Below are 20,959 nucleotides of genomic sequence, written 5' to 3' on the forward strand. Positions count from 1 at the left end.
CCCAGGCCCGCGTCCAATTGAGAACGAGAGGCGGGAAGCGGCTCGCGATTCCACGAGAGATACCATGCTTTGCGCTCCCACGATTTTCCAAGTAGCGGAGCGTTTGTTGGTAGGTAACTCTGGATTATATCCACTTCAAAATAAAAGTTTGTCGATAGCCGAACCTCTGCAATTCGTGGCGCAATTTACTAGAAGAATAGGAAACCGACTTTCAGTAGTATTAGTTGTCCTTAGCATTTAACAGGTGGCTTGCAGTTTCACTTATTTACACTAATAATAAATCACGTCCGTTTTTTTTGACGTGCAATATTTAATTTTATATTGGATATTTTCTTGCGCATCGGACAATTGAAATATATAACAGAATTATAATATTGACGAAATGATTCTTTTATTTTGAATTGATACTTATTCGTTACAGGAAGTAAATCAGTGATTTCTCTTGGTGTTTTGGCCACTTTGCTGCATGTGGAAATTGCATGTAACTTGCCTTGGCATTTCAGTGGGTGAAATTAAGATTTACAGATAGTGTTTTGGGATCAAAACTACAGTGTGCAAACGCGTATGGCTTACCAAGCCGTACATTTAACGTCCACTAAGACATCGGAGGCCAAAAGTGTGTGCGTTGATAAAAATAGCCGTTTGTCAAGTACGAAACTGCCAACAATTTTTGACAACCGGATTTTTTTTAAAATGGCGATAAGGCCATCTCCTTCTGCAGACAGTCTGTTTTGTCTTCTGTGCCATAATATTTTAAATGACCCTATAGTTATGAGGTGTAGCCATAGCTTCTGCAGAGCCTGTTTGCAGAATTACTGGGAGCACAATAGTTGTCTTCAATGTCCTCTGTGTAGGAGGAAGATTTCTAGCTATGTGCGTCTATATCCCATAGAACATCTTGCATACAGTCTGGGTTCGAAGAAACAAGATACCCAAAACAGAAATGCTAATCGAAATGAAGACGTAGAGCAGGTTTGTGTAATTATAATGTAGCTTGAAAACTCGACATAAGGCGGCATAAGGATTAGTGAAACTGGTAATTCTTATTTCTTTGCTTCTGGATAATGCATGTAGGGGTGTACACATTTATCTTTAATAAGGTTTTCATACTGTAGCTCATAGGAAAACGGTCTTTTTCCATTCCAACCCAGGCCACAGTGGGATTGAAGAAGGTAGTGTTTGGGTCACAGAATCTACAGAGTAAAGACATGGAAAAGACAATACAGAAGTCACAGAGAAAGCAAATTGTTCAGGTGAAGGTTGAGCAGATCGAGGAAGAGGTATTTCCACCACTTTATGTTAACGGAGAAATAAAACAGGAGGTTAAGACAGAAGAAATTTCAGCTTTTCAGGTGAGGGCTGCAGTTTCACACCATTAGTTGTACAAATGTTATGCAACAAAAAAAAAATCTGTTTTCAGTTCTCATATGACAGTTATTTCTCTGCTAACCTGCATTCATTCCTTTGTTTCCTGGTTTTCGTTTGGCTTTCTTACACCGGCTACTCCTTTATTGCAGGAGATCGAGAGCAGACGGAGAAGGTGTGTGAACTATTTTTGATGTTTTCTGTGCAAAGCTGCATTCTCAGTTCCATGTAAAACCTGGCAAATGACCCTATCATATGTCTGTCTGTGTATTTTCCAGATCCTGTAGAAGAGAAGACAAGAAAATTGACTGTGATGGCTGTACACTGTCTGCAGCACAATCTGATTCATTCTGTGGTCAGAAACGGGTTCAGTCCGGAAACGACTTGCCCCTTAGTCAGACACTGTCCATTGCCGAAAATCTAGTTAGCAGTCACAAAACCTTAATAATCCCTCTTACCCGGACTAGTGATATTAGTTCTCTTAATTTGCCTCAGCCCGTTGTCACTGTGTTGAACTTGAATCTGTGCTCCCAGTGCGGAAAGGGCTTCAAAAACCAAAGTGACCTGAAAGTGCACCAGAGAACGCACTCGCTGAAGAAACCGTACCACTGTGCTGTGTGCGGGAAGGTCTATGTCAGCAAACATGAACTGTCACTTCACCAGCGACTTCACACAGGCGAAAGATTGTGGCCGTGCTCCTACTGTCCGAAGAAATTTACCCGAAAGAGTGCCCTGGAGGTACACGTCCGAAGCCACACTGGCGAGAAGCCACACCACTGTTCCCTCTGTGGAAAGAACTTCAGCAGAAGAAGTTCCCTCAAACTGCACCAAGAGCGGCACGCAGGGTGGAAACCTTACATCTGTTCCACTTGTGGGAAAGGTTTTGTTACCTCGGCATCCCTAAGAATGCATTGGGTGGTCCACAGAGAAGATAAACCCCATCGGTGCACCCAATGTGAGAAGGCTTTCAGCAGAGAAAAGGATCTTGAAACGCACCAGCTGATGCATTCTGGAGAACGTCCGTATCCCTGCTCTTACTGCCCCAAGAGGTTTATTAGGAAAAATGAGCTCAAGTTGCACGAACGCATTCACACAGGAGAGAGACCTTACCAGTGTTCGGAATGTGAGAAGACATTCGGTCGCATCGCACACCTGAGGTCACATCAGCTCACGCATACGGGGGAACGGCGACACAAATGTTCCCGGTGCGACAAGCGTTTCAGTCAGCGCAACAGTCTGAAGATTCACGAACGCACCCACACGGGAGAAAAGCCTTACTGCTGTACCGAATGCCAGAAGAGATTCGGCACCTCTGGAGATCTGCTGAAGCACCTGAGAATTCACACCGGAGAGAAATCGTATAAGTGCCGTCAGTGTGGCAAGAGCTTCCGACACTCGGCCTCGCTGAAGGTTCACCTGGTGGTCCACACTGGAGAAAAACCGTTCAGCTGTTCGCAGTGTGGGAAGTGCTTTGGCCGGGAACAGGGCCTCAAAATGCACCAGAGAACACACACCAAGGAGCGGCCATATGACTGCTTGCAGTGTGGCAAGTCTTTCGGTACTTCAAGCACCTTAAAATCCCATAAATATATCCATGCGGTGGGAGGACCGTACCATTGCTCCCAGTGTGGGAAGAGCTTCAGCAGAAGCGACACTTTTAAAATACACCAGCAGATTCATTCGGGTGCTAAATCCTACAAGTGTTCGCAGTGCGGAAAGTGTCTTAGCACAGCCAGCAGCCTTAAAGTGCATCAGCAAAGCCACGTCAAAAAAAGGCAGTTCAGCTGCCCACAGTGTGCCAAGAGCTTCAGCTCCGCCTGGTACCTGAAACAACACGAGCGAACTCACACAGGTGAGAAACCGTACCTTTGCTCAAGCTGCGGGGAGAGTTTTTATAACTCGAGCAGCCTATTAACGCATCAGATGAATCATAGCGGGGAGCGACCGTACGGATGCACCAGCTGTGGGAAATTGTTTAGCCACCCGATGCACCTTAGAAGGCACGAGAAGCTTCACACCGGCGAACGGCCGCACCAGTGCTCTGAGTGCGGGAGGAGATTCAGCAGGAAAGACCACCTGACCGCACATAAGCGGACCCACAAAGCCAAAGAGAAATAAATCAGTTTGCGGCAATCTGATTTGATTGAGGCAGGATGGGTCATCTATTTTTGATGCTCTCTAATTTGTAAATGTAGGTCTATTTTTCTTTCGGTATAAAATATGCAAGTTATATGAGGATATTGCCCTGTGTGAAATCATGGATTTTTGTGTTTTTTTTCCTTAAAAAAAAAAAAAAAAGTAATCTTGCAGAATCAAAGTTTTGTTGACAATAACTCTCTCCACCTGTAAGTGGATTTGTGTTTAGCACAGGGGTGTTAATGTCTCCCTCCCCCTGATTATAAAATAAAGGTGAAAATGGCACAGAACCAGCTCCTGTTTCCCCCCCCCTACTAGTCTTGTGACTGCAGATTGCAGTGTTTTGTTATCATGGTTTTCCTTTGATGTTTTAAAAGCCATTTGATTTGTTGTATTACTTTCGACATTATGAATAATAGCGGCTATCTTGCGTAACATTGACCTTGCGGTTCTCGATTAGGGTCTGTTGCACGTTAATATTTTGATATGACAATATGAAGTGTGCCGTGCCATGGAATGTCATGTGAGGGAGTCATTTTTGAAGAGTTGGAGGAGAAACATTTTTTTTGGATGCACAGTAATTGCAATAAATCCATTAAAATTATCCATTTGGCAGCCACTGTTATAGTTGAGGTTAATTTAAGTTCCGGTCATTAAGTAAAGGACTTTTCCCAACAAACTTCACAGTAAGATCAGCTGAGATGACAACAGCCTGAGGATCTAGGGTTGTTGTTAATTTCTGGTTCCTGATGTGAGTCATTCCTTCGTTTATGACTCTGAGGGGGCTGCACTGTAATGCAATGAGGCATGTTGGCCACTGGGTGGCAACATATAAGAACTCTTGAGTGGTCTTCTGATAGTCGTACATAGCAGATCCAAAGTGTAAATATATTTCAGATATTTTGTGTTTCCGCTATGCTGGTGATTTTTTTTTTTTTTGATTATGCATTTGGATAAACTTAAAAAAAGACGAAATATTGCATTGAATTATCTCCAATATGCCGTCAGTACCTCACTGTAAGAACTGAAGCATTAAATAGTAAGTAGCTTATTAGGACGGCTAGCTGTTACTATGGAGGACCTCTTTGGCACGGGAGGTGCTTTAAGGGTTGGCATTGCGGGTCCAAATAAGCCGTTCTGCATGCCACCTTTTGTACTGAGCTGTTGTTTTTGCATTTGCGGCCTGTTCGCCTTGACGAGTCTTGCAGTTCTCCTCTGACCTTTTCTCGTTAACGAGCCCTTTTCAGTCAGAACTGTCATTAGTTGGGTGTTTTTTTGTTTGTCACATCATTCACTGCATCATCCACTGCAAACTGTACGGTGCATGAAAATCCCAGGAGGGCTGCTTCTGAGACGCTGCAGCCACCAACTCAGGCGCCAGCGATCACACCAAGTTCAAAAGCGCCTACAGCAGACATCTTAGCTGTTCTGACGCTTAGTCAAAGAGCGTGTGAACCTCTCGGCCCTGTCTGCATGCTGTACGCATTCAGCCGCAGACACACGATTCGCTGTTTGTAGAAATGGGCTGCTTGCATTATCCGATAAACTGGCCATATACAATATCTACATGCTCGCTCTATGAAAACATAGAGCACACGTACTAAAGCCGTCTTCTGGGGTCGGCTCTGTGAGACCCGAGGGACTAACCTTGTAACACATCACATGACTTCTGTATACAGGGGAAAATAACAGCTCTGTTGTTGCTCCATCTTCACACCACAGTCTCCATCCACCTGTAAGCATGTTTTTTTCTTTCTCGCTGCTACATTTAAACCTTCACACGAGTTATCCATCAATTAATGATCTATATGCAACGTCTCGTGCAAGGTTTCACTACGCTCGGCTAGTAAGAGCCAGTGCCAATTAGTAACACAATAATGAGAGAAAGTTCAGTATAATTACAGACATGTAATAAATAACGGGGAATGTAAGATGTAAAAGGTTACGGAGGAGCATCTGAACATTGAATAATGCAGCATAAATGTTACAAATCTGCTGTAATGTGGTATTTTCAATTTATTTTTCACCTGCCACCCCCCCCCCCCCCCCCCCCCCTCGTTTCATCAGGAACGCCAGTGGAATGAGTCACTGCATTATACAGCTGGCTGTCACGAATTTTATTTTCAGGAGGGACCCATTTTTCTCAGTTGTGCTGGAGCTCCCCCCCCCCCCCCTTGTTAAAGTGACCGCGTGGGCCTGCTGTGCGTAAGCGGGGAAGTCGCCCGGATGGACAGCATAGGAAGCACAGGCAGAAAATAGGCTCAGTAGATGCGCGTGCTGTCGGACACAAGCGGTGACGTCCTGCACGTGGGTAGGGTGGCCCTGGGTAATGCACTGCAGGCCCTGGGTAATGCACTGTGTGCGGCTGCCTCTACACTGAACAGTAGGACTTCTGGGGCCTTTTTAACACGTCTTGAGAAAACTGAGTGACTAAATCTATGTTTTTCGATAAATATGCATCTTTTACTCCTCCGTCCTCTCACCATATGCATGTTCTACGTCTCTCCTAACTTACATTTCGTCCTTCTCATTCTCTACTCTTATTCATTTTTTTTTTTTTGACAAAAAAAAAAAATACTACCAAATAAGAAGATTTTTGATGTCACAAGTCTCTAGGACTCGGTCTCCTTGACGACAGTCGCCAAGCAACTATCACTTGGCACACCATTCTTTTTCTCTTTTTTTTTTTACCTCCCCCTTACTCCCCAAGGCCTTCTCAGACTCCGCCATGAGGGTCTTGTCCCAGTTTACTCTAGATTCATATTCACAAAGACTTTTCCTTCCAAAGCACAACAAAATTCCATTCAGGAATAATCAGGAATATTTTGTAACCCACCCCCATGCCTTGTAAGCTTAGTGTTTGCATTCTCACAATTTGAATACAAAATGCACCATTTTTTTTCTCCCTTTCGTTTTTTCTCCCTTTTTATGGTTATTTCTATTACAAAAAAAAAATATATATATATATCTGTGCAGTCGATGCACATAAACGCACTGCAAACATTGCAATGAAAGCTCCCCATCTGTAAAAGCAGTGAAGTGAACTTCACGGCGATTTAATCTGTGTTTATTCTGCACTATTTTGGATCCCGATTTGCATAAAGCAGACAGCACAGGGCAAGGTTTCACTGGCACATAATGCTAAGCAACCGTACAGATGCACGTTAATGCACGCTGTTGCACGCCAAGGAAAATTCGGTTTCCCTGACCTGAATGTCGGACCGTAGGAGGAGCCTTAGTGGAACAAGTGATCTGTCAGCCGAAATGTGACAGATCACTGCTAGAAAATATATAGCACTGAGCAACACAGACTGCGTGTCCCTGCTTGTGTATGCTTAGCAGGGCTACACTACAAGTGATAAAATATTAGTTGATACTAGCAGTGATGCTATAGTTATTCATTTAATCACTTTGTTCTCTTCCAATCAACAAAAATAACCGTCATGCAAAATTTTGATAGCATTTCCACAAATAAACATATTTGCACATCAACAAATCTAAAAAATCTAAATGCCTTTTCACACGTACCCTGTCGTATTTTTATTTATATGACGAAAGTGCTCTTTTGATGTCTTGCTGTTGCTGCCATTTGCCATTGCATTTAATTTCATAATAGATGGCTTCAAATGTTTACTTTGCTAATTTTGTAAATGAAACACGTGCCTGCAGTCTTTGCTCAAAAACGCATTAACCAGATAAAGTAATGGAAATTTTTATGTGTAGATTTTTTTGATTGGAAATGATGGCATTATATTTTGAAAATGGGAGTGCAAAGGAGAGGGTGGGGCTTAGTTGTTGAGGGAGGTTATAAATGTTTATGTAATCTGGAGATGAGCATTTAAATTAATGGAATTTAGCTTTTTTTTGATTCACTGCTGCGATGGGCTGGCCCCCCATCCAGGGTTGTTCCCTGCCTCGTGCCCATTGCTTCCGGGATAGGCTCTGGACCCCCCCGGGACCCAGTAGGATAAGTGGTTTGGAAAATGGATGGATGGATGATTCACTTGCATAAATGACATGGAGTCTGAATGAGGTTCAATGTTAGGTTTCGTTTTTGGGGATAATCTTTGGGAAAAGTTGTCAGGGTAGCTGGATGCTGGGTGCAGCCATCCCAACGCGAAGAGATTTATAGGTCAGATGTAGTTTTGGCTTACAAATCAAGCTGGAGTAAAGAAATATATTTGCTGTGTTATTGTGCAAGAAATATGGCTGCTCTTTCATAACCTTGGGTTGCAGAACACAGAAAAATCAATTACAGTTATTATAGGTGACTCAGGTTTCGACGAGATGAAAAAGTCACAGTGATCACAGACAGGGTGTACACAACCAAGCCCTCTTCTGTAAATAAACCTCAAGGAAGCCACTCACAAATATTCCAAATGAAAGGCCTTTATTACCAGAGAGTGAGACTGTGCGGCGGGTTGAATGACGCACGATCGCCGTGGTGAGGCAAGGCTCCGCCCACCGGTCTAGTGTGGGCCGCGTGTTCCTAACTAACTTGTGATGCTTAGTGTGGTGATCTGAGGTCTGCACATGAACATATCAAAAAAAAAAAGGGCGGATGCTCGTGAGCGACAGGTCATGCTTAGCGACAGGTCAGGCTTAGAGACAGGACACCTGAGGCGTGTGTCTGCTGGGGCTACAGCCCCCATGTAGCTATGCTTCTACAATCTATTTAAACGTTTTAGGAACAAAGTGTGTTTTGAGGGAACCTGATGCTTTTAACTCTCCCCGGTTGAGTCTCTACTCCATTCCCCCCCCCCCCCCAAAGGTGGATTTTTCTTCCTCCTTTTCTCTTAATCTTACTGTCCCAGAATAAATCAGTCGTATGTATCCCGCCACTTCCCACTTCCCCTAACCCTAACCCCATCCGCAATTTTCCCTCCCCCGTGTCCGTCCCTGTCAGCCGCCATCCATCGCTTCCAACTTCATCCCCTCACCCCCCCCCCCCTTTTTCTGTCACCTCCCCCTCCCCCATCTGTCACAGCGCGCTGAGGTCATGACACGACCGTGATTTCTGCCGGGACACGCGGCACCCCCGCTCCCTCTCGCGGGGGTAGCGGGGCACCAGGCTGGACAGGAAGCGCTTGGCCTTGGTGGTGAGGCTTTCCCTGCGGCTCCCTCCGGGGCTGTCGTCTCCAGATCCCAGTGCGGGCCACTGGCCCCGCGCTGCCCGCACTGCCCCCTGCAGCAGCTCGGACGTGCGGTGGTCCAGAGAGGCGGACATCTCCAGATACTGGCCCTCGAACAGCGTGGCGCTGCCGACGGCCTCTGGCACAGGAAGACAGGAAGCATTTAGTTCACGCACTGAGGACCAAACACAGCTATTTAGACGCAATTAATCTAATTTCTCCAAATGAAGGAAGCTGAAAAAGTAAACTTTTATGGACCAATTACAACTAGCGAGACTGTCTGGATCATGCAAGGCAAAATAGGGGACCCCGATTGGCCATGTTGAATAATAATAATAATCACCATCATCAAACGAACAAACAAATAAATAAATAAATAATACACTTATATTTAACTTCCAGTATTAAGGACTGTCAACATAACATTCTTTTCTTTGCTGTTATACTATCATTACTAAGAGATAATAGTTTAATTGTGCTTTGTAATCCTTGCATCATCTGAATTTTGATGGTACATTTTATCTTCCAACAGAACACAATGCCTCACAGCACAATTCCTCATGCTAAGTGCGGCAGCCTCGCTGCCGCTCCGTCAGTACGCCTGCGAAATCTGCTTCCCAAGCTGACGGGGCCCCGGTTTGGCAGGAAGAGGCTCCAGGAGTGATCAGAGGGTGCAGGTGCTCGCTCGCCCCTTTCTGGCGGGAGCTGTCTCTCCGGCGGCCTGCCGCATCTGCGCTTCTGAGTCTCGCGGGGGTGCGAGTCACCGGAGTCGCCAGTCCCCGGTGTGTTTCTCGCTGCGCACGTTGTGGTTTCTTTTAAAAACGCGTCGCGTCGGACAGCGTTGCAGTAAAACGCGTTGCAATCAAAATGCAAAATATATCCTTCGCAGGGACGGATTATGGGTTGTGTGGGCCCCTGGGCAAAACGTTCGCGAATGTAGGCCCTCTAAAATAGACAAACGAAAATACATTGTCGATAAGCGTTGCAAATTGTTTTGGGCTAGGGGCCCCACGGGCCCCCTGCACCCCAAGGGCCCCTGGGCAGCGGCTCCGCTGGCCCGGTCCGTAATCTGTCCCTGATCCTTCGCAATGAAGTTAATTCTGCTTTTAAATGACTATACTTCAGTACTCAAAAAAAAAAAATGGAAGAAGGTACATTAAGTCATATGTTTGCTGCCCTCATGACTGCTGCTTTATATGGGCGGCACAGACATGTAGCCACCTAATAAAATAATGGGTTTGAACCCTGTCCCCCACTCCACCCCCCGATCAGGCACATAGCCAGGTAAGTACATCTACAGCAGATTGACCCCCCCCCCGCCCACACCCCCCTTTTTGATAGGATTGCCAGACCCCTCACTAAATTTATTTCTGGCTACAGGCCTGGCATTGAAGTTTTGCATAAAAGCTTCAGATAAGGAGGTCAGAAAGGAAGGAGGAACAGAAGGCAAAACGACATTCGCGAAAGCTGGTGTTCTTCATCGATCTTCATCAGACGGTTCGGCTGACACTGAGCCGGTCCGAGGTGACGTCACGGCAGTGACACCCAGTTGGGAGTTTACAACTGATTTCAAAGGATATAATAACTAGTTGAGCTCAATGGTGGCTGTCACTGTCTATTTTAACGACGAGGGTTTTTCATTCAATAAATGGTCATTTTTAAGCTTTGAAAGTATCGACTGCCTGTATGTCTGGGTACAAGCGTTCAGCCCCAGACCAGAAGCCTCAAAGAAATTAATTATAAGTCAGTGACTGGAGGTAAATGAGCAGGTGTCTGTTCTGTTCCGCATAGGCTTCGGTTTTTAAATAACTTACTCATTTCTGCTCAGCACTGTTCCCAGTGCGCTCTCTGTTGTCAGGCAGTGGCGGTGCGCGTACGGCACTGAATATAATTAGCACCTCCATGCCAAGCTGTCTTCTGGTTCATCTTCTTGCCTAAAGCTCATATCTGAGGCCTAAAGCCAACAGAAGGACTCACCAAAAAAAAAAAAAAGAAAAAAGCCTGAAAATTTCACCTCAGAGAGGGAAACGAGATTCACACATCGACCGCGCCGACTACTGAGAAGCAGATCTCAGCCGCCTCTGCACGCCGGCAGGCAGTAGCGCCCTCTATTGTTTTCCTGTCACTCGCCCCATGTAGCCGTGGCTGGGGCCCTCTCTCCTGCGGATGTTTCCTGAATCTGCCGCCCTCCCCAGCTTTCCTGCGAGAGCCGCCCCCCCCCCGGAAGTCCCCCAGCAAGGCTGCAGCCTCTGTACCTAGTTTCCCTGGACGTCGATCTACCACGAAACTTGGGTCCGTGGGGAGAAATCAAGACTGGGGATGGGTGGGGTTGACAACAGGGGTCTAGACAAGACAAGTGTGGAGGGGCTGAGGATCAGAAGGAAATGAGAGCAGGACATTTGTGGGGGGGAAGGGGAAACCCCCCCCCCTGGGTAGACAGCAGGAGACAACAAACCTGAGCCAGCAGGGGAAAGAACTGAAAATGAGTGAGAGAAAGAGAATATAGTATGAAGCCATGGAGGGATGAGTAGACAGGAGACGGAAGAGGGTGCGCACCTTCCGTGGTGACCTCGCGTGACCTGACGAGGTCACTCTTGTTGCCCACGAGGATGATGGGAGTCTGAGGCTGGGTCTCTCTCAAAAGGAGGCGGAGCTGGGCGGTGCGGTGGAAGCTGCGCCTGTCAGTGACCGAGAACACCAGGAGGCAGACGTCGCACTTCAGGGTGGAGAGGTCCTGCAAGACCAACAACCAATGAGATCGTCAGCCATGGCACCAACCAATGGGACGCCGGCAACCGCCTTTGCCTTACAGAGACTGCAATCTGAAACATTCATTTCTAATATTGCTCGAGAGGCTCGCACACAAAAATATGGAAAGTGTTACTGTACACATGCATTTGTTTCCCAGTTAGAACTGAATACGATCTTGCTGAAAGTGAGGCAGCCTTTATTGCCCACCTCCTCTCTCTCCATCCGGAGCATGCGGGTGGGGGGGAGGGCATGGAGAGGCCTCCCCTGGTGAACACCTGCAAATGGTGCTGAACAAACACCCCCGCCCCCCCACCGACGAGAGCTCTAACTGCTCAGAATCGTGCCAGAAAATTCCATTTTCCCGGAGAGCTGTAGGGGGGGATGGATTTGGGAGGGGGGGGGGGGGCTTGGGGTCTCAGTTGCAGTGATGTGGAAGGAACAGCGAATGGCCTGGCCACCTGGCTGCCTGTGAGAGGGGAGGGGGAGGAATAAGGTATTACCCAGTGTGAAGGCGAGTCGGTGCCCTCTGGAGGGGGGGGGCTTTCAGACATGCTGGGGGGGGGGCAATTCATTCTCACACGTGGGGGGGAGGGGCAATTCATCCAGTTTTAATGTTGCTATACTAGAGGAACAACAGAAACCCTCCCTGGAAGGGGAAAACAGCGCCCCCCGATGACAGAGCAAGCTGTGTGCAACAGACCATCTGTGTGCCACGCAGGGGCAGGCTAGCCTTCACACACACGTGAGCTCACACACGCACACACAATTCATATATTGTGTCATTGTGCGGACTTTCATTTCTAAAGCCCAACTATAATAATCATAACCGCTAACCAGACCCAACCTTTACCGTAACTAACCAAGCAAAATACAAGAGTTATGGCTATTTTAGGTTTTTGATTGCATTCACATATTTTTATAAAATTGAGGTTTATATTGAGGGGAACTGAAAATTGTCCTCACAAGCTAAAAAATAACAGGTTTTACCACATTGTAAGGACATTTGGTCCCCACAATGTGGTAAATATAAACCCAGATACACAATCATGCACACAAGCCGCCAAAGCCCTGTGTGTCCATCTGTCAGCCTGACAACATCCTCTGCCTGCATCTACTTACGCCTGTCAGCCAGCATGTGCTATGCAGTCAGTACACAGTCAGCATGCTCTCAGTGTGCATTGTGCGGTTAGTGTGCAGTCAGTACACAGTCAGCATGCTCTCAGTGTGCATTGTGCGGTTAGTGTGCAGTCAGTACACAGTCAGCATGCTCTCAGTGTGCATTGTGCGGTTAGTGTGCAGTCAGTACACAGTCAGCATGCTCTCAGTGTGCATTGTGCGGTTAGTGTGCAGTCAGTACACAGTCAGCATGCTCTCAGTGTGCATTGTGCGGTTAGTGTGCAGTCAGTACACAGTCAGCATGCTCTCAGTGTGCATTGTGCGGTTAGTGTGCAGTCAGTACACAGTCAGCATGCTCTCAGTGTGCATTGTGCAGTTAGTGTGCAGTCAGTACACAGTCAGCATGCTCTCAGTGTGCATTGTGCGGTTAGTGTGCAGTCAGTACACAGTCAGCATGCTCTCAGTGTGCATTGTGCAGTTAGTGTGCAGTCAGTACAGTCAGCATGCTCTCAGTGTGCATTGTGCAGTTAGTGTGCAGTCAGTACAGTCAGCATGCTCTCAGTGTGCATTGTGCAGTTAGTGTGCAGTCAGTACACAGTCAGCATGCTCTCAGTGTGCATTGTGCGGTTAGTGTACAGTCAGTACACAGTCAGCATGCTCTCAGTGTGAATTGTGCGGTTAGTGTGCAGTCAGTACACAGTCAGCATGCTCTCAGTGTGCATTGTGCCGTTAGTGTGCAGTCAGTACACAGTCAGCATGTTCTCAGTGTGCATTGTGCAGTTAGTGTGCTTTGTGCCGTTAGTGTGCATTCAGTGTACAATCAGTGTGCATTGTGCAGTTAGTGTGCAGTCAGTACACAGTCAGTATCTACTCATTATGTAGTCAGGGTGCAGTCAGTATGCAGTCAGTACGCAGTCAATGCAGAGTCAGCATACAGTCAGTCAACAGTCAGTATGTGGTCATTATACAGCCGGTACACAGTCAGTGTGTGGTCATTATACAGTCACTACACAGATAGTACACAGTCAGTATGTGGTCCTTATGCAGTTGGGACACAGTCAGTGTGCAGTCAGTGTGTGGTCATTATGCAATTGGGACACAATCAGTACGCAGTCATTGCAGTCAGTGTGTGGTCATTATGCAGCTGGGACACAGTCAGTGTGTAGTCATTATGCAGCTGGGACACAGTCAGTCTGCAGTCATTGCACAGTCAGTGTGTGGTCATTATGCAGCTGGGACACAGTCAGTCTGCAGTCATTGCACAGTCAGTGTGTGGTCATTATGCAGCTGGGACACAGTCAGTGTGTGGTCATTATGCAGCTGGGACACAGTCAGCCTGTAGTCATTGCACAGTCAGTGTGTGGTCATTATGCAGCTGGGACACAGTCAGTCTGCAGTCATTGCACAGTCAGTGTGTGGTCATTATACAGCTGGGACACAGTCAGTGTGTGGTCATTATGCAATTGGGACACAGTCAGTACACAGTCATTGCGCAGTCAGTGTGTGGTCATTATGCAGCTGGGACACAGTCATTGTGTGGTCATTATGCAGCTGGGACACAGTCAGTGTGTGGTCATTATGCAATTGGGTCACAGTCAGTACACAGTCATTGCGCAGTCAGTGTGTGGTCATTATGCAGCTGGGACACAGTCATTGCACAGTCAGTGTGTGGTCATTATGCAGCTGGGACACAGTCAGTGTGTGGTAATCATGCAGCTGGGACACAGTCAGTCTGCAGTCATTGCACAGTCAGTGTGTGGTCATTATGCAGCTGGGACACAGTCAGTGTGTGATCATTATGCAGCTGGGACACAGTCAGTGTGTGGTCATTATGCAATTGGGACACAGTCAGTCTGCAGTCATTGCGCAGTCAGTGTGTGGTCATTATGCAGCTGGGACACAGTCAGTCTGCAGTCATTGCACAGTCAGCGTGTGGTCATTATGCAGCTGGGACACAGTCAGTGTGTGGTCATTATGCAATTGGGACATAGTCAGTACAGTCATTGCGCAGTCAGCGTGTGGTCATTATGCAGCTGGGACACAGTCAGTATGTGGTCATTGTGCAATTGGGACACAGTCAGTCTGCAGTCATTGTGCAGTCAGTGTGTGGTCATTATGCAGTTGGGACACAGTCAGTGTGCAGTCAGTGTGTGGTCATTATGCAGCTGGGACACAGTCAGTGTGTGGTCATTATGCAATTTGGACACAGTCAGTACGCAGTCATTGCGCAGTCAGTGTGTGGTCATTATGCAGTTGGGACACAGTCAGTGTGCAGTCAGTGTGTGGTCATTATGCAGCTGGGACACAGTCAGTGTGTGGTCATTATGCAATTGGGACACAGTCAGTACGCAGTCACTGCTCCACTGCACTGCTTCTCCTGTTAAGCTTGATGGCCACAAGAGACACGCTTTTTGCACTAAATATGTGTATCCTTTTAAAATTCAACGAGAGGCTTTACCTCTTTAATTAAAAAAAAATACTACCGGAAAAGGTTATTTGAAAAATGGTTAAATTACAAAATGAATGCTAATCCTGTTAAGGATATTTAATTGAATGCCTTTAATTAAATGTATTGTACATAACAAACATGGTTTTTCACATTCAGCTGGGCACAAATGTGAGAATGACCTTCGTGCAGGCCTGCACAGCCACCTCTGAACTCCTGGTTCCTCTCTCATAGATTTCGGAATGCTTTATTTGTTTAATTTTGGGAAATTTTCAGAATCAGAGTCTGTACTGCACGGCTATCTACCTCTGCCCAGAGTAAAATCCTCTCTGTTTACTTCTTTGGACCGAGATAAAAGCAGCTAATTTGGCTTTTGCCTCGGAAATGAGACCAGAGGTCTCCCAGGAAGTGCAGTGGAGGGACTGACTGAGGGATCAAACAGACCCCGCCGCCTGGTTGTGGGATAACAGGAGAGCAGCTGGCTGGAAAGTGGAGCGTGTGCATGTTACACGGATGGCCGTCCTGCTCAATCAGGACACGTCCGTGTCAGATTGCAGCCCTACACCCTTTGAAGGTCAGCAAGACCCAAATCCCGAAAGATGGACATGGCCTTGTGGAGTAATCCAGAGCCAAAATAGGGCACGTTATGATGTAACCGAGCTCCTAATGACCTGAAAATGAATATAACCCCCGTCTCATGTTAATTGCATTATAAACTGAATTATAGACGAGTTTTTCAGTCCAGCTGCTTTCTCTTCAGTCCTATCTCCACTCCTGCTCACATTTCTATGACAAGGACAGAAGTGACATGGACATTGACACAGACCAGTGGTCTCAGAGGTGGCCCAGGTGACATCTGATGCTCCACGTTATGCTAGTGAAGCATGCTCCATGCTAGCATAGGATAGCATCATGCTAGCATAGCGCAGCATAGCATCATGCTATCATAGCGCAGCATAGCATCATGCTAGCATAGCGCAGCATAGCATCATGCTAGCACAGCACAGCATAGCATCATGCTATCATAGCGCAGCATAGCATCATGCTATCATAGCGCAGCATAGCATCATGCTATCATAGCGCAGCATAGCATCATGCTAGCACAGCACAGCATAGCATCATGCTATCATAGCGCAGCATAGCATCATGCTAGCATAGCATAGTGATGCAGAAGAGCAAGCAGCTTTGACAAGTGTCGACTCCATTTTCTTTGATGCAAGGAGGTGGGGTGGTTACAGGCCCCCTGGGCCACGGAGGGCGGCTTCAATTATTCATTTTGAAGTTTCAGGAACTTTCCGACATTCTGTGCTGACTGCCCTCATTTATAACCTATTAAATAAACATGAACCCGCATAACAAAGGGATAGGGTTAGCGAGGTTCACCGACAGAAATGTGGTCATGTGATTGTTTAATGCGACGCAGCAGCACCGCTGAGATAAAACAGCGGTACGGTCTTTTGAGGGTGTAATATCATTCTTGTTTATATCGACGCCAACATTAAAACGAAGCGCATGTTGTATATGTAAACAGATATCTTGCTTCTTGTGGCAGGGATGAAATTTAATCAGGGCAGTCGTAATTCAAACAAAGTTAGAATCTGTTTGTAAGGCACGCGGTCACCAAAGTCCGTCGACTGGACTGGGATAGTAAAAATCCCAGTCAATGGCAAAGTACTGATTTGCCATTGGCCATTGTGTACGAAATTTCACCGCCCCCAAACAACAGAAAGGCTCCCTCGTTCAGGAAAGCATTATTTTCAGTTTTCAGGACCCAATCGTTCTAAATAATACAGAGATATTTCATCCATAAAGATTAATTATTAATTAATTCCTGTGGAGAATTCATGATTTCCTACTGTAGTCAAAAACAGCTTAACAGGCTATAAGATACAGATTATAGATTATTCTTGTTAAATTGTAAAATTATAATTAGTGTGTAATAGTTTGTGTCCTTTGTTCATTATTCTTAACGGCGCCTTTTAATTTGGGCTAGAGGGTCAGGGAAGAAGGATACTAACCTCTTTCCAGTTGTCATAGACGACTATGCAGCTCTCCTCGCCGTCCACTGTCACCATGCGAACATATCCCTCTCCTAAAAAAACAATCACAGTGACATGCTGAGGTCCTCACAGTGGCAAGACACCTCAAAGGGATAGACTGAGTTCTTCACAGAGACGGGACACCTCAGATGGACAGAATGGTGTCCTCACAGAGACGGGACACCTGAGACGGACAGAATGATGTCCTCACAGAGACGGGACACCTCACCGGACAGAATAATGTCCTCACAGAGATGGGACACCTCAAAAGGACAGAATGATGCCCTCACAGAGTTGGGACACCTGAGACGGACAGAATGATGTCTTCACAGAGACGGGACACCTCAGACGGACAGAATGATGTCCTCACAGAGACGGGACACCTCAGACGGACAGAATAATGTCCTCACAGAGATGGGACACCTCAAAAGGACAGAATGATGCCCTCACAGAGTTGGGACACCTGAGACGGACAGAATGATGTCTTCACAGAGACGGGACACCTCAGACGGACAGAATGATGTCCTCACAGAGACGGGACACCTCAGACGGACAGAATGATGTCCTCACAGAGACGGGACACCTCAGACGGACAGAATGATGTCCTCACAGAGACGGGACACCTCTGAAGGACAGAATGATGTCCTCACAGAGTTGGGACACCTCAGACGGACAGAATGATGTCCTCACAGAGACGGGACACCTCAGACGGACAGAATGATGTCCTCACAGAGTTGGGACACCTTGCACAGACATACTGAGGTCATCACAGAGACACACTGAAATCCTTAACAGTGATTAAATGAGCCACGCAGACACACTGAGGTCCTCACAGAAACAGGACACCCTTAGAGTCACCCAGTGAGGGCCACAAAGAAACCTTAGATTCACACGCATGGATCTTGGCTTGCACACACAATGCTGTGAAATACTATAGAGGGTCCTTGCGTAAACAAAGAGATACAAAGATACACAGAACATGTACACAAACACACGTGCGCATTCATATTTTTGTGGGGACAACCTTAACCCCTACCCAACCCTAACCTTAGCCATAAGTAACCAAACAAAATGCAAGACTTGTCACATTTTAGTTTTTTGATTGCATTCACAGATTTTTTTAACTGAGTTTTCCCTTGGGAGGACCAAAAAATACCCCCACAACATCAAAATAACAAGTTGTTTATTACACGGTGGGGAAATTTGGTCCCCTTGCTATAATAGGTACATGTGCACACACACACACACCAAAAACAGACGCCGTACTCTGCATTCTGAGATTCTTCTCACTGCTTCAGTGCTGGACTTTAAGCTATGCTGTGTTAACAGCTACCCAGAATAATCATGGACATTAAGGTCTGTATATACATAGGAATGGGACGAACCAAGATTGAAGCAGTATGGTACTTAACAGGAAGTAAGCTCAACTCACTGAACACAGAGGTTGGCAGCATATCATAATTGTACCAACTCTCTGTTTTGAAGCCATATTTCTGTCCTCACCTCATTATATAACAAGAATGCCGCATTGTGCGACAGACTCTCGTTAGACTCACTGAATTTCATGAGGTAGTAACCCAATCAGATCTCAAATGCGTAATCTGTCTCACAGACAGTAATGGAAGAGCAGTGACGTGTTGTGCCTATAATTTACCTACGGCTTGGCTATCAGAGTCCACTGACGCAGAGCGGTCAAACTCTCCGCCCAGAGCTATGGCGAGGGTAGACTTTCCGACCCCATTCTGACCCAGCAGCACGATCCGCAGTGGTCGGTCCGGACTGCCATCGCCAGGCCGAGAAGTGGGGTCTTCTTGGCTGACGCTGAAGGTGATTGGCGGGGAGGACGAGCTGTCCAGCCCTGGCGTCCAATCGCAGTCATCCGAGACCGCCTCCTCTCGCCTCAGCTGGTGCTTGATTGGCAGAGGGGTGCTCCCTCTTCGAAGCGGAGGTGCGGCCGAGAGAGTCATGATGTCACCCTGAGAGGTGCAGAATTAATAGTGGGTTTGTGGGAATTCAGGAGGCTCAGGACACAGAACAGTGCAGGAACACTACACAGAGAGACACGGAAGACGTTAGTGTACCGGAATGCCATTTTGTTACATTTCTGAGAATAAAATTACTATTGCTAACACAGAGCTCCACTCACGCCAGGAAAAAAACTACCTTGGCCCCAAATTTTTACAGCATTTAGTGCATACAAGGAGGCTGGACAGAGGAGATGAGCTTTTTTGCACTTATTTGTGTCCCTCCTCTATGAGGGTGCAGGGATCCAGCACGGAGAAGGCAACTTGGCACGATTCAACGCGAGTCTGGCACCAGTTCCTATAGGGAGGAAATGCATGCTGGTCGGGCAGAGACGCCGCTGGCGTCGCCAGAGAAACAGGCGAGTTAAAAATGTGCAAATACAGACAGTTCAGGAGGCAGACACGGCAGCTTGGGTAGTGGGGAGGGCAGCGCAGGATAGAGTCCCCACGATGTGGATGGAGAAGAATACAGAAACGGTATGGTTACGGCATCCAGAGCTGGACCCAGGTGTTAATATACTGTCACCTCAGCATCTAGCGCACACCGTGAACACGGCGCTGGGTCAATGACCGATCGGCAAAGCCGGCATTGCTAAGCGGATCACGGGCGCCGTTATGCAGATTAAAATGCATGCACGTAAAACAGCCGAGCGGAGCCCTACGTGTTTACACCATTTACACGATGCAAAAGCGAACTAGATGTTTCGACTTTAAGGTCTTGCCTTCTAATTTCCCTTTATTATGTGCCGCGCGTTTTGCATCTGGTGGTAGAAAATGCTTGTATTCCCATAATGGTAACTGGAGGAGCCGTTCTCATTTACTGCGCGTTCTCCCTGGTCTGGGTTACCCGCATTAATATTAATACAACAATTAATCAAGCGCTGGTGTGCCTGCAGACGTTGGGAAATCAGCCGGGAGGGAAGGGGGCAATTACAGCAGTTGAAAAGAGGCAATCAATTAATTAAAGACTTACAGTACGTGTCACGCAAAAGAGCACGGAAGACAATCTGTTATCAAGAAGATGTTAGTTATAACCGTAATTACACAGCCGGCATACAAATACACATTTCCTTGTAATTGTAAATATAACATTGTAAATATAACAACACAACCTGCACAGCGAGAATGTAGTAAAAGGCAATAATAAGATAACTACAAAAACTTACTCAACTTTATAAAAACCCGAAGAGATGACAGAGAAATGTTACCGGGACAGATATGGACGTTTACTGCCACCATTCCCTGAGTTTGGGTCATGGGTGTGTAAAAGCCGGAGTAGCGGATGTACTGGGGACCATAATTCATAATCCAAAGACGCATCGTGAACGAGCACTGATACACTCCAAATGATAAAAAAAATCTCTTAATTATATTTGATCCATACCTCCCACGCCCTACTGTTTCCCACCCCTTTGTTCCGTCGCTTGACAAAGCAGTCAAATGAAGATAAAAATGGTATTCATAACATAGAACAATAATTCAATTTTAATACTGTATTATTATTATTATTTTTTGGTTGTTTGTTTCAAAGGACACGGGCGCATTTCTGGTGCTGTTTTTCAAACGCTGCACGAACATACTCAAAGCATTCCGCAATTCCTAACGTCTGTCACCTTTGTTCATTAGTGCGATCGAAATACCTGAGTAGCACTATTCCTCAGTCGCCTACGGCTTTGACGGAAAGCCAAAAGCCCAGAGATCGCCCGTACTTACCTGCGCTCACAGCGGCAGACTGCAGAGCATACCGTTTCTCCTCTGTCCACCTCTGCCTCTTCTTTCGCTCACCCTCTCTCGGTTATTTTGTCATGGCACAGTAAGCATACCGTGTGTGTGTGTCTGTGTGTGTGTGTATGTGTGTGTGTGTGTGTGTGTGTGTGTCAGCAGCACGTCGCTAAGTGTGCGATGGCTCGCACCCCCCCTCCGGCACCACGTCTGCATTAGTGACTCACA

At 46.6% G+C, this 20,959-nt stretch overlaps 2 protein-coding genes across 2 annotated transcripts; one reads left to right on the forward strand and one right to left on the reverse strand.

Annotated features, from left to right (window-relative positions):
• Positions 1-59: 59 nt before the first annotated feature.
• LOC125740451 (zinc finger protein 883-like) lies at positions 60-4,166 on the forward strand. Its single transcript, XM_049011588.1, has 5 exons — positions 60-109; positions 893-972; positions 1,152-1,352; positions 1,518-1,540; positions 1,644-4,166. The coding sequence occupies exons 3-5, from the start codon at positions 1,209-1,211 to the stop codon at positions 3,481-3,483; spliced, it is 2,007 nt and encodes a 668-aa protein (XP_048867545.1). The 5' UTR covers positions 60-109; positions 893-972; positions 1,152-1,208; the 3' UTR covers positions 3,484-4,166.
• A 4,299-nt stretch (positions 4,167-8,465) lies between these two features.
• On the reverse strand, positions 8,466-20,959 carry rem2 (RAS (RAD and GEM)-like GTP binding 2). Its single transcript, XM_049011755.1, has 5 exons — positions 20,723-20,959; positions 18,640-18,961; positions 16,965-17,038; positions 11,190-11,367; positions 8,466-8,772 (listed from the first exon to the last, which is right to left on the reverse strand). Exons 2-5 carry the CDS (start codon positions 18,950-18,952, stop codon positions 8,483-8,485), a joined length of 855 nt encoding a protein of 284 aa, XP_048867712.1. The 5' UTR covers positions 18,953-18,961; positions 20,723-20,959; the 3' UTR covers positions 8,466-8,482.

The sequence above is a fragment of the Brienomyrus brachyistius genome, chromosome 4 (assembly GCF_023856365.1).
Source record: "Brienomyrus brachyistius isolate T26 chromosome 4, BBRACH_0.4, whole genome shotgun sequence".
In the NCBI taxonomy this organism is placed as follows: Eukaryota; Metazoa; Chordata; class Actinopteri; order Osteoglossiformes; family Mormyridae; genus Brienomyrus; species Brienomyrus brachyistius.

Bases quoted from the DNA above. Each gene is read 5' to 3' on its own strand.
- LOC125740451 (XM_049011588.1), top strand. From the start codon at position 1,209: ATGGAAAAGACAATACAGAAGTCACAGAGAAAGCAAATTGTTCAGGTG. The intron at 1,353-1,517 runs GTGAGGGCTGCA...CCTTTATTGCAG, and splicing joins AAGAAATTTCAGCTTTTCAG to GAGATCGAGAGCAGACGGAG. The intron at 1,541-1,643 runs GTGTGTGAACTA...TGTATTTTCCAG, and splicing joins ATCGAGAGCAGACGGAGAAG to ATCCTGTAGAAGAGAAGACA.
- rem2 (XM_049011755.1), bottom strand. From the start codon at position 18,952: ATGACTCTCTCGGCCGCACCTCCGCTTCGAAGAGGGAGCACCCCTCTG. The intron at 17,039-18,639 runs GTAAATTATAGG...TTGTTTTTTTAG, and splicing joins CTCTGATAGCCAAGCCGTAG to GAGAGGGATATGTTCGCATG. The intron at 8,773-11,189 runs GTGCGCACCCTC...TTCCTGTGCCAG, and splicing joins ACGCGAGGTCACCACGGAAG to AGGCCGTCGGCAGCGCCACG.